Genomic DNA, 13109 nt, shown 5'->3' on the forward strand with positions numbered 1-13109 from the left:
TGGCCATCTTGATGGAGGCAAATTGTTAGGTCTTTCTCCCAAGAAACCACCGGATGAGTCTGAACTGCCAATCTTTTGGTTAGCAGCCAAGCATGTGACCATTTGGCACCTTCAAGGCTCCTTAAAAATCACCCTGCACCCAGTCGTTAACTGCACACAGGACCTGTCAGTGTCTATCGGGTAAGCACAAGCTTCTCAAGTTACACAGCTTGAATTTAAAACAGAGGCCTAACAGTTAACAGCAGAAGGGACTAAGAGTGCTCTGAATCTCCAAACACAAACCAATACACCAAGAACAATCCAGCCCTCTAAGGAGATTAGAGTAAACAAAATCATTAACGAGGAGGCACTCAATAAGCAGCTAACCTTTACAGGCAAAGTTCAAATGGTCTCTATGAGCCCACTGCTAATTATTTACAAAACCATTACTCAGGCTTACCCACACTTAAATATATACACCAGAAAATCCAATGAAAGTTCAACTTGGTTAAAGAGTCAAGGTGAGGTCACAGGTAGACCTTGATTCATTTACACATTAAAATAATGCACACACTTCCATATTTACCTGTACAAATACCTAGGCAACAAATTTTTAGTTTTGTTTTCGGGTTATAAAAACTCTTACTTTGTCTTTCAAACCCACCAACCCACCAGGCTGAAGCAGATCTGTGTCACTTACCAACAGCACTACAGTGGCACGGCGAGCAGGCTTCATTGTTCCCAAGGCGGAAGAAATTCTCGCGGCACCTCTCACAGCTAGCACCATCTGTGTTATCCTGGCAGTTGGTACAATGGCCGCCATGGCCAGTGGAGCGGTAGAGTTCAGGGTCAAAGTAGCATTCCTGTGATCGGCCATTGCAGTTGCAGGCTGTCGGTCAAAACATATGAGTTGAGTCAAGAGTCCTGTACCTTTAAGAACAGTATCTTAAAGGATTCCAAGGAAACCAAGCCATCATTTCCCACATGTCTGTGACAGAAAGATTATGGTTAAACAAGAATAGCCACTGGATGCATCCTTCGTAACAAAAACAGTCTGTTAATATTATGGTTTCTATCACTGGAACATTCTTTTTGACAAACAGCACTATCATAGACAGCCTACAACGAATTCCTGTACTTAGGCAAGGAATCTGCCTCTAAATTCATATACAAGTAAAAGCTAAGTCAAATTCTAATTTTCCTGTACTCTTACATTTATTCTAGCATCAACTTCAAGCACATGGTGTCAATTTACTGTAACTCTAGGCCCCAGGATTCAAGTAAAGTTAAGACACTAACTTTCAAAATGCCAGATTACCTGTATATACAAATAAAAGTAACCTCAAACATGTGGATTAAAATTAGCCCCTCTGTACATGGAAGCAAAATGAAAGGGAAATTTGGACACCCAATGGAGAGAGGGCCATAATTTCAACTGGGTCATCTGTTATATAACTGCATTGCACCCTACACAGCATAACCATGTTTTAGGAACAATCATCGGCAGTCTCAGAAATTCTTTACTGTATTTTATATTAAAATATTTTTTTAGCATTATTGATTCTGCCCCAAGTATAGAGAGCATCTTCGCGCAAAATTAATATAGCTTAAAAATTATTGTATTATAATTTAAAATTTGGGTTTCAGATAGGAGGAGATTGTAAATTGTTTTTTAATTTTCTTTTTTTCCCCCCTCTCTTCCTTTATAATCAGTTCTTGCACACTACAATACTTGCAAACTTACTTAGAAACTTGAATCACTGGCACCAAAATCAGAGTTGTATTGTGTAACTTTTACAGTCCCCTTTCCCTTATTTACTAAATAGTTCTCTTCCCTCTGCCCTCCATACTTTATCCTTCAATCAACTTAGCCCATGCCACCAAAATGATATGGTGTTCTGAGACTACGAAACAGAACAATTCCCATGTGTACACTGCTCTAACCCACAGTTGAAAAAGATACCATGGCTTTGTCATTATCAGCTGGTAAAAGAGAAGTCCTTGGCAAATCAGGATTACATGACTCATGGTTCCTTTCTCCTGAGATTTCTTCCTCTATAAACCAAGCCACTAATCCCCACAATAAAACCCACTGCCACTGAGTTGATTCCAACTCACAGTGATACTGTAAGGCAGAGGAGAACTACCCCCATAAAAACCCATAATCTTTACAGAAGCAAACTGGTATATCTTCCCTCCATGAAGAGGTTGTTGGGTTCAAACCAGCAACTTTCAGTTAGCAGCCAAGCACTTAACCACTGCACTACCAGGGCTCCTTAAACCGGGCCACTATGAAGGGATAAGCGATCTATTATCCCTTTCATTGTACTTTTCCCTAGAAACACAAGGATCTACTTTTCCTCCCCATGCCACCCAACTTCGCACAGATGGAGAGGAAAAATTCTCTCACTGCATTCTTTGATGTGATAAAAGGAAAAAAAAAACCTATGCGAAATAATGTTCTGAACAGCAATCTTAGTCTAAAACTACCATCATGCCTGACAATATGTTAACCAATGACCTTGGCTGCCTGAGTAAATGAGCACTGGTAGGAAGAGAATATTTTCAAGAACAACAAAGAAAAGACTAGAAAAGTATCCTTGACTCAGTACTTTGATCTAGGTAGAGTTTGAAACTTGGAAGATGCTGTTCTGGCAAGTGTTCATGAAGCACACATATACACAAATATATACACAAGTCCAAGCTGTGCGTATATTTATAGCCAATTGCTTCCAGCTGTGACGTGCATGGAGTTTACTGAGCAACTTTCTCAAAATCATAGAAGCTGCACTGCCTTTCCAGAGTTTTCCTGTCAAGGAGGAATAAAAGGAAATCATCCTTTGCTTCTTCCATCTCTGGAAGCTATAAAGACAGTTAAAGAGACTGATGCCCAGGGCACTCACGCAGGCACTCGCTGGCACTCTCAGCAGTCGCTCTCCTCCACGGCCGGTCATTGAAGAAGGGAAGGCACTTTTCACAGTCTACTCCATAGGTATTATGTCTGCAATTACACACCAGCTTGCCAAATTCATTCTTCCCACACTCGCTTGCATGTCCATTACATTTACACCTGGAGAGAGAGAGAATACATGGTTCAAATAATGAAACAGCTACAAAGTCCCAGAAATGCATGCCAAAAGCCTATGGACAAAGAGAACTAAAAGCTAACCTAACAATGTCTTTGAGTTTTACCATTTAACAGTACAAACTGAACAACTGGGTAAGATTAAGCAACAGTTATTTGAGTTTGACGTATGAAATAAAAACTAAATAAGCAATCTCTAGCCACAAAAGGGCTTCTGGTATGGCACTGCAGGATCACCACTGGACTGTGAACCACAAGGTCAATAGTTCAAAACCACCAGCTGCTCCTTAGAAACCCTAAACAGGGTTGCTCTGAGTCAGAACCAACTCAATGGCATTTAACAACAACTCTCAAAAGGAGCTTTACTTCACAGGGTATGTAAATTCGTTAGACATGAGAAGAAAGTCCCAGGCAATCTTTGGGGATGACTGCACGATCACTTCTGAAGTCAAATGTATGTGTCAGCAAGTAGCAGTGTGGAGTTAAGAAGAACCCAGATTCTGATGCTGGGCTGCCTGGGTTTAACAGTCACTCACCATAACAGAACTGCTCTGTGACTCACCTATAACATAAACAAAACAAAAAACACCAAACCCACTGCCATTGAGTTGATTCTGACTCACAGTGACTCTACAAGATGGAACAGAACTGCTCTGAGGTGTTTCCAAGGCTATGAAACTTTACAGAAACACACTGCCTCATCTTTCTCCCAAGGAGGGCTGGTGGGTTTGAATCACCGACCTTTCGGTTAGCAGTTGCAAGTAACACAGGGATGATAATACTGCCAATTCCACAGGGCTGTGGGACGGATCAAGGAGTTGTTTCATTTACACGTTCAAGGAAAGCGTGGGCACATCAGTCATTAAACGTTAGCAGTTAATGTGCCATCGTGACTGTAGAGTATTCTGACCTTACTGAAGAAGGGAAGGCACTTTTCACAGTTTACTCCACAGCTATTACACACCTGCTTGCCAAATTCATTCCTCCCACACTCGCCTGCATGTACATCCATTACATCTACCCTACTCCAAAAACTTTGCCTGATTTCTCATTATTTATACTTCACTCACCTTTCACTGAACATCGACCCCATGCACAAAAACACTGCACACAAAAACAATTTTTTGCTCTTGAGACCTTGTCGCTTAGTACAGGGAAGATAAAGTCCAACATTCTTACCCAGCTATCTAGGTCTCTGGCCACCCAAACTAAGAGATTTTCTTGAGTCAAGTGGACTTAAACTCTTCTATCACTAAATGATTGTGTTTAGAGATACCCATCCAGCCCCAACCTAGATGCCTTCACTTCTATAGATTCTTCAAGATGCAGTTCAGACTCCACCTGCTTCTCTAGTCTGAGAGCTCTGTATCATTGTCTGATATCCAGTAGCTTTTTAACTGCTGCTTGAGCTTTGAATTTAAAACATGTGCACTGTATTAGTATTTATGTTTTCCCATACTCAATGTCACCTGTGCGTTCAATTGTAAAATCTTCTAAAGGTGGGCGAGTCTCTGGGTGGTGCAAATGGTTCATTCATATACTTGGCTGCTAACATAAAAGTTGAAGGTTCAAATCTACCCAGAGGTTACCTTGGAAGAAAGATCTGGACGTCTATTTCTAAAAAAAAAAATCAGTCACTGAAAACCCTGTGGAGCACAACTCTACTCTGACACACATGGGTCGCCATCAGTAGAGATTGCTCAATAGCAATGTGTTAGAAGACCAGGGCCTTCTCAGAAGGTTAATCTTAAAATTCCCTTAGTAATTTCATCATGCCTATCATGATACTTTGTACTTAAGTGATCAATAAGAATTCAATAAATATGCTGATCTGACACAGGGCTTGGAAAATCTTACTGCTCACCTACAGGATAAGCAGCAGCAATGTGACATGAAAAAGATCCTTAAGGGGCTGCCTCTTTTGCACATATGCAGTATCATATGCATGGGAAGTGTGGTTGGTATGGATAGATTGTATATAAAAATGGCTGAAATGGCAAATGTTTTGTTGTCTATATATTGCTACAATAAAATATATATATATGTAAATAATTACCACTCCTGATGTTGGTTCAGAAAACGTCTAACAATATTAATATAGTTATAAATAGCTACATTCACTTATAAATCAAAGTTCCAATCAGTTGCAGTCAAAGCTTTAGGTTAATTGCTTACTCACCTGCCACCCACTGCGAAATCAGAGATTGCATAATAATAGGACTTGAGAACTTTGGGATCATTGAACACTTCATCTCCGAAAGTGTTGAGGCGATTGAGCGTGACTCTGATGTCAGTGGCAGTCACCCATTCCTGTCAGAGAAACAGCGACCAATCAAAAACATAAAGGAGAGGCAGAGAGGTGCTGGAGACGACACATGATGTGACAAAACTTTCTAACCAGTTATTGCATCTTTGAACCAATGTCCATTCCAAGCTTGCTAATCTTTTCCTCCTCCTAGACTTCTCTTCTTTGATCTAGGCTATATGACTTACCACTCAGAGCCCTGAAAACCAGGAATACTACTAATTTCTTCACAAGGCTATTCAAAGGTCTATTTTTAAATAGCTAAGAAGCATTAGATACTCAATACACCAGCTGTCCCCTATCTCCACTCTGTATCCACACTCCAAATCCAATTGGGGATACCACCTCAGAGTTCAGACAGCACCACACTTGTACCAGATGTGCTGGTCATCATCTCCCCTGCTTGTTTTGTGTTGTTGTTGCTGTTGTTAAGTACCATGGAGTCAGTTCCGACTCATAGTGACCCTGCACAGGGTTTCTGAGAATGTATATCTTTAAGGGAGTCGAAAGCCTCATCTTTCTCCCCTGGAACAGCTGGTAGTTTCGAACCACCAACCTTGAGGTTAGCAGCCTGATTCTTAACCACTACGCTACCAGAGTTCCTTGTGTTTGTAGCATCACTCAAACCCACCCCACTGCTGACAGATCTCGGGTATGATACCTAAGTGCAAACAAACAAATCCTTACACTAGTCTGAACCAATTAGAGGCAGTCAGAGCTTGTCTTGTTCTTTCCCCACAATGTCACCCTCTCTCAGTGAGGCCTTCCCTGGCCAGCCCTCCCTCATCAACACCCTATTCCATTTCTCTCCTCTACTTCACCTGTTTAGGGGTTCCTGGATGGCACAAATAGCTGAGCGCTTAGCTACGAACCAAAAGGTTAGCAGTTTAAATACTTCCAGAGGGGCCTCAGAAGGCCTCCAAATATAGACCCTGTCGAGCAGTTCTAATGACACACAGAGGATTTACCATGTGCTGTATTCAGAAGTAGTTAATTCAGAGCAGAGGCAACTGTCTACACCTTAGGAGGTTGCTGTTGTTAAGTGCTGTAGAGTTGGTTCCAACTCACAGAGACTCTGTATAGGGTTTCCAAAGCTGTAAATCGTTACGGGAGCAGAAAGCCTCATCATTCTCCTGAGGAGCAGCTGGTGGGTTCGAACCACTGATTGTGTGGTTGGCAGTCCAGTACCTACCCTACAGAGCCACCGTGTTCCCTACATCTTAGGTTGCTGTTAAGTGCCGACTCATATCGACCTTATGTAAGGCTTCCAAAGAGTGGCTGGTGGGTTTGAACCACCAACATTTTAGTTAGAAGTCCAGTGTTTATCCTACAGTGCCACACATGAACTCCTTGGGTAGGAGGGTATTAATGTGGACTTCTTGATTTTCTATCTGTCTGTACTTTCAAAGGTTGAGTACTGCCTTGGTTTAAGAGAATTTGGGATTGGAATCTACTCAACGACAACTAATCACTGAATGGATTTGACTTATTTACCTTTCTCTTCCTTGTTTGGAGTCCTGGTGTGGTGCAAAGCACTGGACCACAAGGTTTGTATGAACCACAAAGTCGGCAGTTCAAACCCAATAGCTGTTCCTCAGAAACCTTATAAAGGGTCGCTATGAGTCGGAACTGACTCGATGGCACTTAACAACAACAATTTTCTTCTTTAACTTGTGAGGAGGCTTCAGAAAGTCCATGGGAAATTTCCATTATCTTTTTACTCCACTTTTCCCCCCAGCTTTCTGAACCTCTTTGTATTTATCCTGTTTGAATTGTCTGCTTCCACTATCCCACACCAGAATGTTAAGATCCATGAAGGCAGATATTTTCATGTTTTATTTACTGCAGTATCCCTAACTGCTGCATATAGTAGGTGCTTAAATAACTTTTTGTTGAGGGAATGAATAAATTTGAAAAACAAGAACACAACTGTTTTTGTGTATGGTAGATGGTTCTAGTAACAAACCCCAGTGAATGCCTGCCAGAAGGCACACCTGCCAGAAGACATCCCCATCTTCCCAGGTGCTAGGTTTGATCACATAGTATGATTTAGTCAAGGAGGTAACGTCATATATGGTACAAGCAGGCAGGGTAAGCACTTGTGCACTGGGACTTACCCTCTAGGAACACTCTTGACACCGGAAACCTGGTCTAGCCTCCTTGAAAATGAAGCACTACATGGAGCTAGAGGTCCAGCCATCCCAGCTGACCTGCCAGCTGAGGACACTCAGGCTAACATGGAATTATGGGAAATAATAAGCATGTTTTAAGTCGTAACATTTTGAGGCAGTGTGTTACACAGCAACAGATACAGCTGCCCAAAGATGCCCTTTTCATTGAAGTCTCCTCCCACAGTGAAGACTCTCCTGTGGAGATCTACCAGGCAAGAGCAGTGGCAATAGATGGAGTCTTTGTTTTCAGAAGGCCTCACAGGAGGCAGGGATGTGCAGTACTAAGAACCACTGCCTAAAAGCATACCATGCCAAACACCTGGTCTTTAGAACAACACAGCCTCTCCTTTCCAACATGTAGAGAGCTCATAAAAGCTAATCTCCAAGAAGCCTTCAAGTATAATTAGAAAGGAGAAGAGATGATTTCACTGTATCCAAACTTGGAACTCCAATAACAACTCCCACTCATGGCCACAATGTTAGGAATCTTTTACTTGTCTGTAACGTAAATGTTGGAGTCCTGGTGTGGCACTGTGGGTTAATGCGCCAGACTGCAAAGCCGTTTGAACTGCAAGGTCGGTGGTTCAAGGTCACCAGCTGCTCCTCGAAAACCCTATACAGGGTCGCTATGGGTCGGAATCGACTCGATGGCACTTAACAACAATAACGTAAATGTTGTTGTTGTTAAGTGCCGTGGAGTCTATTCCGACCCACAGCAAGCCTGTACAGGGTTTCCAAAGAGCAGCTGGTAAGTCTTAACTGCTGACCTTGTGGTTCACAATCCAGTGCTGATTCTACAGTGCTACACCAGGAGTCAGTAAAGTAAGTAGCTGTATCTCTGTGCTTAATGTTTGTTATACATTCTTCAGGCTTTATCTTTATCCCAGTTCCACTGGAATAATAGCTTCTGGAGGACACTTTAAAAAGAGCAATCTCTGGATCTAGACTTTCTAGATTTTCAACTCAAAACTGTGATTTGGGGAAATCATTTTAGTCTCTCAGGGCCTCTATTTCTTCATCTATAGAATGGAGATAATAAAGAGTATCGACTTTATAGAGATATTAATAGAATCAATTGAGTTTGTATAGCTAAAGAACTTAGAACAGTGCCTGTCACACAATAAAACCAAAACATCCCCACTGTCCTACAGTCGATTCCAACTCATAGGGTCATACAGAGTTTCTAAGACTGATCTTTACAAAAGCACAGTGCCACATCTTTCTCCTGTGGAGTAGCTGGTGAGTTTGAACCATCAACCTTTTGGGTAGAAGTCATTTGCTTTAACCACTGAGCCACCAGAGATCCTTAATTAGCACATTATAGTAAGTACCATATTATTGATGTTAAGTGCCATCGAGTGGGTTCCGAATCAGAGCTACCCCGCATAGGGTTTCCAAGGAGCAGCTGGTGGCTTTGAACCACTGACAATGGGGTTAGCAGTCCAGGGCTTAAACTACAGTGCCACACCAGGACCTCAATAAGTGTCATAATAAATGGTAGTAACCATTATACATGAGCGTATGTTTAGTAGTCCTCACGCATAGTGAAACCAAAAGGGTCTCTTGTACCCAACTGAGACTGCACTTTCTGGAGGGAGGAACAGGGAGCAATGCAGGAAGGCGAATTACATAGGTCAATTCTGACTCTTAAGTCAAATCACCAAAACACCTCGACAGTTGGATCTCAGAGTCAAAGCACTGATATTCAGAGACAAGTAATTAGTGATTGTGCAAAATGATATCAACTGCCCAAATGTGTGCAGATAGATGCCCATAACATTTTTACCACATTTAAGCCTCATGAGTTCCCAGTGCATAAAGAGCATCAAATATCAGAATTCCTACAGCTGGAGAAACTTTCAAGACAGGCTCACAAGGCACACAGTTTGCAGAGGTGCCAGAAAACCACAATCATAATTATACACCATTTCTTTTTCCTACTGACTACACTGCTATCTCTCTAGGATAGTAAAACACAGTGCTTTGCTATAGAAAGAAATAAGGCTGGAGAATGTTTGCTAGTTGATTATCTTGAAGGATATCTGTAGATCGCCTCTCCAGTAGCAGTCAGTCTTCTGCTTTTTCATCTGCCAAAATCAGCTATACTATAAGCCATTTATTATGGACACATCCTCATTAGAAGAAACATTTCTGAAGGGTTTATTTCAAAGATACACACTGCCAACTGCTGTTAAATGCTTTAGCATTTATGATTTCACTTCTACCTTCCACCAAATGCAATGGAAAGGGACTGGACCCATTGAGAAATATATTCTCATCGCTGACCACTGTCTAAAACCACACAACCAATTTAGAAAAAGAACCCTTGAATATAAAGATTTCTAGAACAGAAAGGTACACATGAAGAACAAAGTCCAGAAAAACAGGGGTATTTGCTATTTAGCAATCACAATAGCTTTTCATAAAATGTACACGGCATTTGCAAAAACATTTCCAGCCTTTTCTGCCCCTACCAGTTAATATAGGTTGCTCCCATTTAGACGTTAATGTCAGCCAAGCGATAGCACTGTCTCCATTTCTGTGACCGTGTGCTGAGTAGGGCACCAGGCTTGCCAGTCCTCCCATAACCCAACAGCCAGACAGAAGGAATATGCAAACAGAATCCATGAGAATAAAGGCGATGGTTAATTCTTTCTACTGGGAAACAGGGAAATTTTCTATCATAATACTTAAGCATAGTACCACAAATATGCAAATTTATATTCAGTCCAAACACTGGTCTTTTTAGGTTATTTGAGAATTTTCATAATAACTGGCACAAGTACTAGACAAACCCAGTAAAAAATTTCTCACACTACAATGAAGGAAAGTGACATTCTTTAAAATCTTGCTTCAATTGTTCCTCTTTGCTAATTCTTAAAAAAAAACACACACAAAAAAAACAGTTGAAGTATGAAAAGAAACATGAAAATTGGGTAGATGAGTTTAAATGACTTCTTCAAAGGGTCAGAAGCAAAATATTTCCACCTCAAGTACACAGCCTACATTTAACACTGTTCAATCTTTTCTCTACTTTTTTTTTTTTTCATTGTTAAGTTTATACACTTGCATTTTCAAGTGTGTAAGTAGCTAAGAGCAAACATCAACTGGGCAATCGGAACAAAACTACTTTCCTTCCCTCATTAATTGTACACAGAAGCACTGGATCCAGTGAAATCCAGGTGTCTTTCTTCAGGAGCCCCTAGGGGGTGTAGACTGTTAACACAGTTGGAGATTCAAATCCACTGAGCGGCACACATTGGAAGAAAGGCCTAACCATCTACTACTGAAGATGTAGCCATATACCTACTAAGCCAGTTTTATTCTGATATACATGGGGTCACTGCGAGTCAGAATTGACTGAACAGCAACTGACTTGGTGGATTTGTTTTGTTTTGTGTGATTTTGATCGTCCCTCTGGTAGTAGTTTCTACTCCTACCCCTTACCCTCTGCAGGAGGTTCACAAGTCCCTGTGTGATAGTAGGAATAACTGAAGGCCTACCTGTAACACAGGGCTGTTGTCAAAGTTGTAGGCACTAGGCCTTCCTTCTAGGGTTGAAAAGGCCACGTTGCCCCCAGTGAGAGGAGAAATGTCACTGAATTCATCTGTACACAAGGCCTGCTGCTCATCCCCTCCAGTCCTGATGAAGCCGCGGTTTGCCTTCATGTAGGTGTTCTCACAGGAGCCGCTGTAGTACTGGTAAGGAATCCAGGGACCGTCTTCCCTCGAACGCTTGTAGATAGCAAAGCTCTCTGGGCGGCTGGTGTAGAACTTGAGACGCACATAGGTGATGTCAAAAGCTTTTCCTGTGGGATAAGCACATCAGAGTTCCTAAGTCATACATATGAAGAAAAAGAAGTCCCTCCTTTCCCCGACGTTGGTTAGAACTTGACAGAGAAAGAGGATACAAATTACCGTGTATCTCTGCGACTAAGGAGGTTCCAGAGCAGAGGATGCGTTCCATTACTATTACTGGTAACAGAGAACATCGCACCACAAATGTACCAAGCAATAACTGGACCGATAAGCTGACTCACAAATGGCATATATGACATAAGGTAAAATTTCATTCACAATGAAAAATGGCAGCATATATCGTTGTTAAGAGCCGTGGAGTCAGTTCTGAACCATAGCAGCCCTGTATAGGGCTTCTGAAGAGTGGCTGGTGGGTATGAAGTGCCTAACTTGCGGATAACAGTCAAGTGCTCATCCTACAGTGCCGCACCATGTATAAAACTATTTAAAAATAAAACTAAATAGAGAAAAATACATTTGTTCTTAAAGCTGGTGCTTCAACAAAAACTTATTGAAAAGATAAAAAAGAAAACATTTACAGACTTCTGGGTACTTTCAAGACTTAAGAATTAATTCTTCATTAGTTTGAATTCTTGATACAGAAAGCATATCATCAGTACTATTCTTCTACTTATCAACAGCTAAAGAAAAAGAGACATTTGAGAGAGAAGACAGTGACAGGGAGACAGGGCAAGGAGCAAAATAGGAAAGGAGGAAAAAAATTTCCTTCAGTAACTGAACAAAGAGATTTAAAAAAAAAAACAAAAAGGAGAAAGGAATCTTAAAGAGGATTAGTCTGACTGTGCACAAAAGAGTGTATCTGAGAAGTGTGTGTGAGCAGGGAAGGGTAGGAAAGGGAGAAGCCAGTGCGCGCATCCATCCCTCTGGAAGAAAAAAAGGTGGCGGGAAAGTCAAGGAGTCACTGGGTCAGACGGTTCCCTGTAACATATGATCTTATGGCTGGGACAGTTTGGTTGCCAGCCAGGATGTCTTCAGGTGGGTAAAAGAGATAATGCGCAACTGTTTTTAATCTCCATTCACTCACAAATTGGGTCTTTGTATCTCTGACAATATCTATTCTTTTGTTACTTCCATGCTGCACTAAAGGTTAGTTTGATTAATGGTTGTTTTTAGGGCACAACTCCACACTCACACGTGGGGGAACTTGGATGTGTTAGAAATAAGGGTACCGTGCACTCCAGGAGCTTACAGTCCATTAATTATCATAAATGGATTAACTCCACATGCAGAAGCATCCAAATCCCAGCATCTCTACATAACCCTCTCAGAAGTGTTGTGTGAAATTCCCTCAGCCCCTCAAGTTGCTTGTCTGGGAGCTGCCTGGGACCCTCTCCTCTTGGGCACTTCTTCAGTGTGCATCAGTGGGCTCTGCCTCTGAGCACAGGATTAAGGTAAGTGTGCAAGCTAACTGAAGGGAAAAGAAAACCATCTAAGCTATGTGTCTAGACTACCTACGGTTTTCTGTCCAGCTTTATCTGCAATGAAATTGATATTATGAGCTGTTGTTAAATGCTGTCAAGTTGGTTCCAAATCATAGTGACCCTGTATAAGGTTTCCAAGGCTTTAAATATTCCAGGATACAGAAAGCCTTACATTTCTCCTGCAGAGTGGCTGGCAGACTTGAACAGTGGACTTTGTGGTTCACAGTCCAATGTTTATCATATGGAGCCATCACACTCCCTTTTATATGCTGTGTATGACTATTATTGCACAACTGGTTCATATTGTGGAAGAGAGGTTTCATTGGCTGT

General features: G+C 41.5%; 1 protein-coding gene across 1 annotated transcript in view; it reads right to left on the reverse strand.

Annotated features, from left to right (window-relative positions):
- LAMC1 (laminin, gamma 1 (formerly LAMB2)) overlaps nucleotides 1–13109 on the reverse strand; it is a 154882-nt gene that overhangs the window by 41527 nt on the left and 100246 nt on the right. The window contains exons 2-5 of the mRNA XM_006872541.1: nucleotides 11044–11348; nucleotides 5244–5374; nucleotides 2883–3049; nucleotides 680–868 (exon numbers count right to left, since the gene is read on the reverse strand). Coding sequence (XP_006872603.1) covers nucleotides 680–868; nucleotides 2883–3049; nucleotides 5244–5374; nucleotides 11044–11348 — 792 coding nt within the window. The remainder of the gene's footprint in view (nucleotides 1–679; nucleotides 869–2882; nucleotides 3050–5243; nucleotides 5375–11043; nucleotides 11349–13109) is intronic.

The sequence above is a fragment of the Chrysochloris asiatica genome, unplaced genomic scaffold (assembly GCF_000296735.1).
Source record: "Chrysochloris asiatica unplaced genomic scaffold, ChrAsi1.0 scaffold00203, whole genome shotgun sequence".
Lineage (NCBI taxonomy): Eukaryota > Metazoa > Chordata > Mammalia > Afrosoricida > Chrysochloridae > Chrysochloris > Chrysochloris asiatica.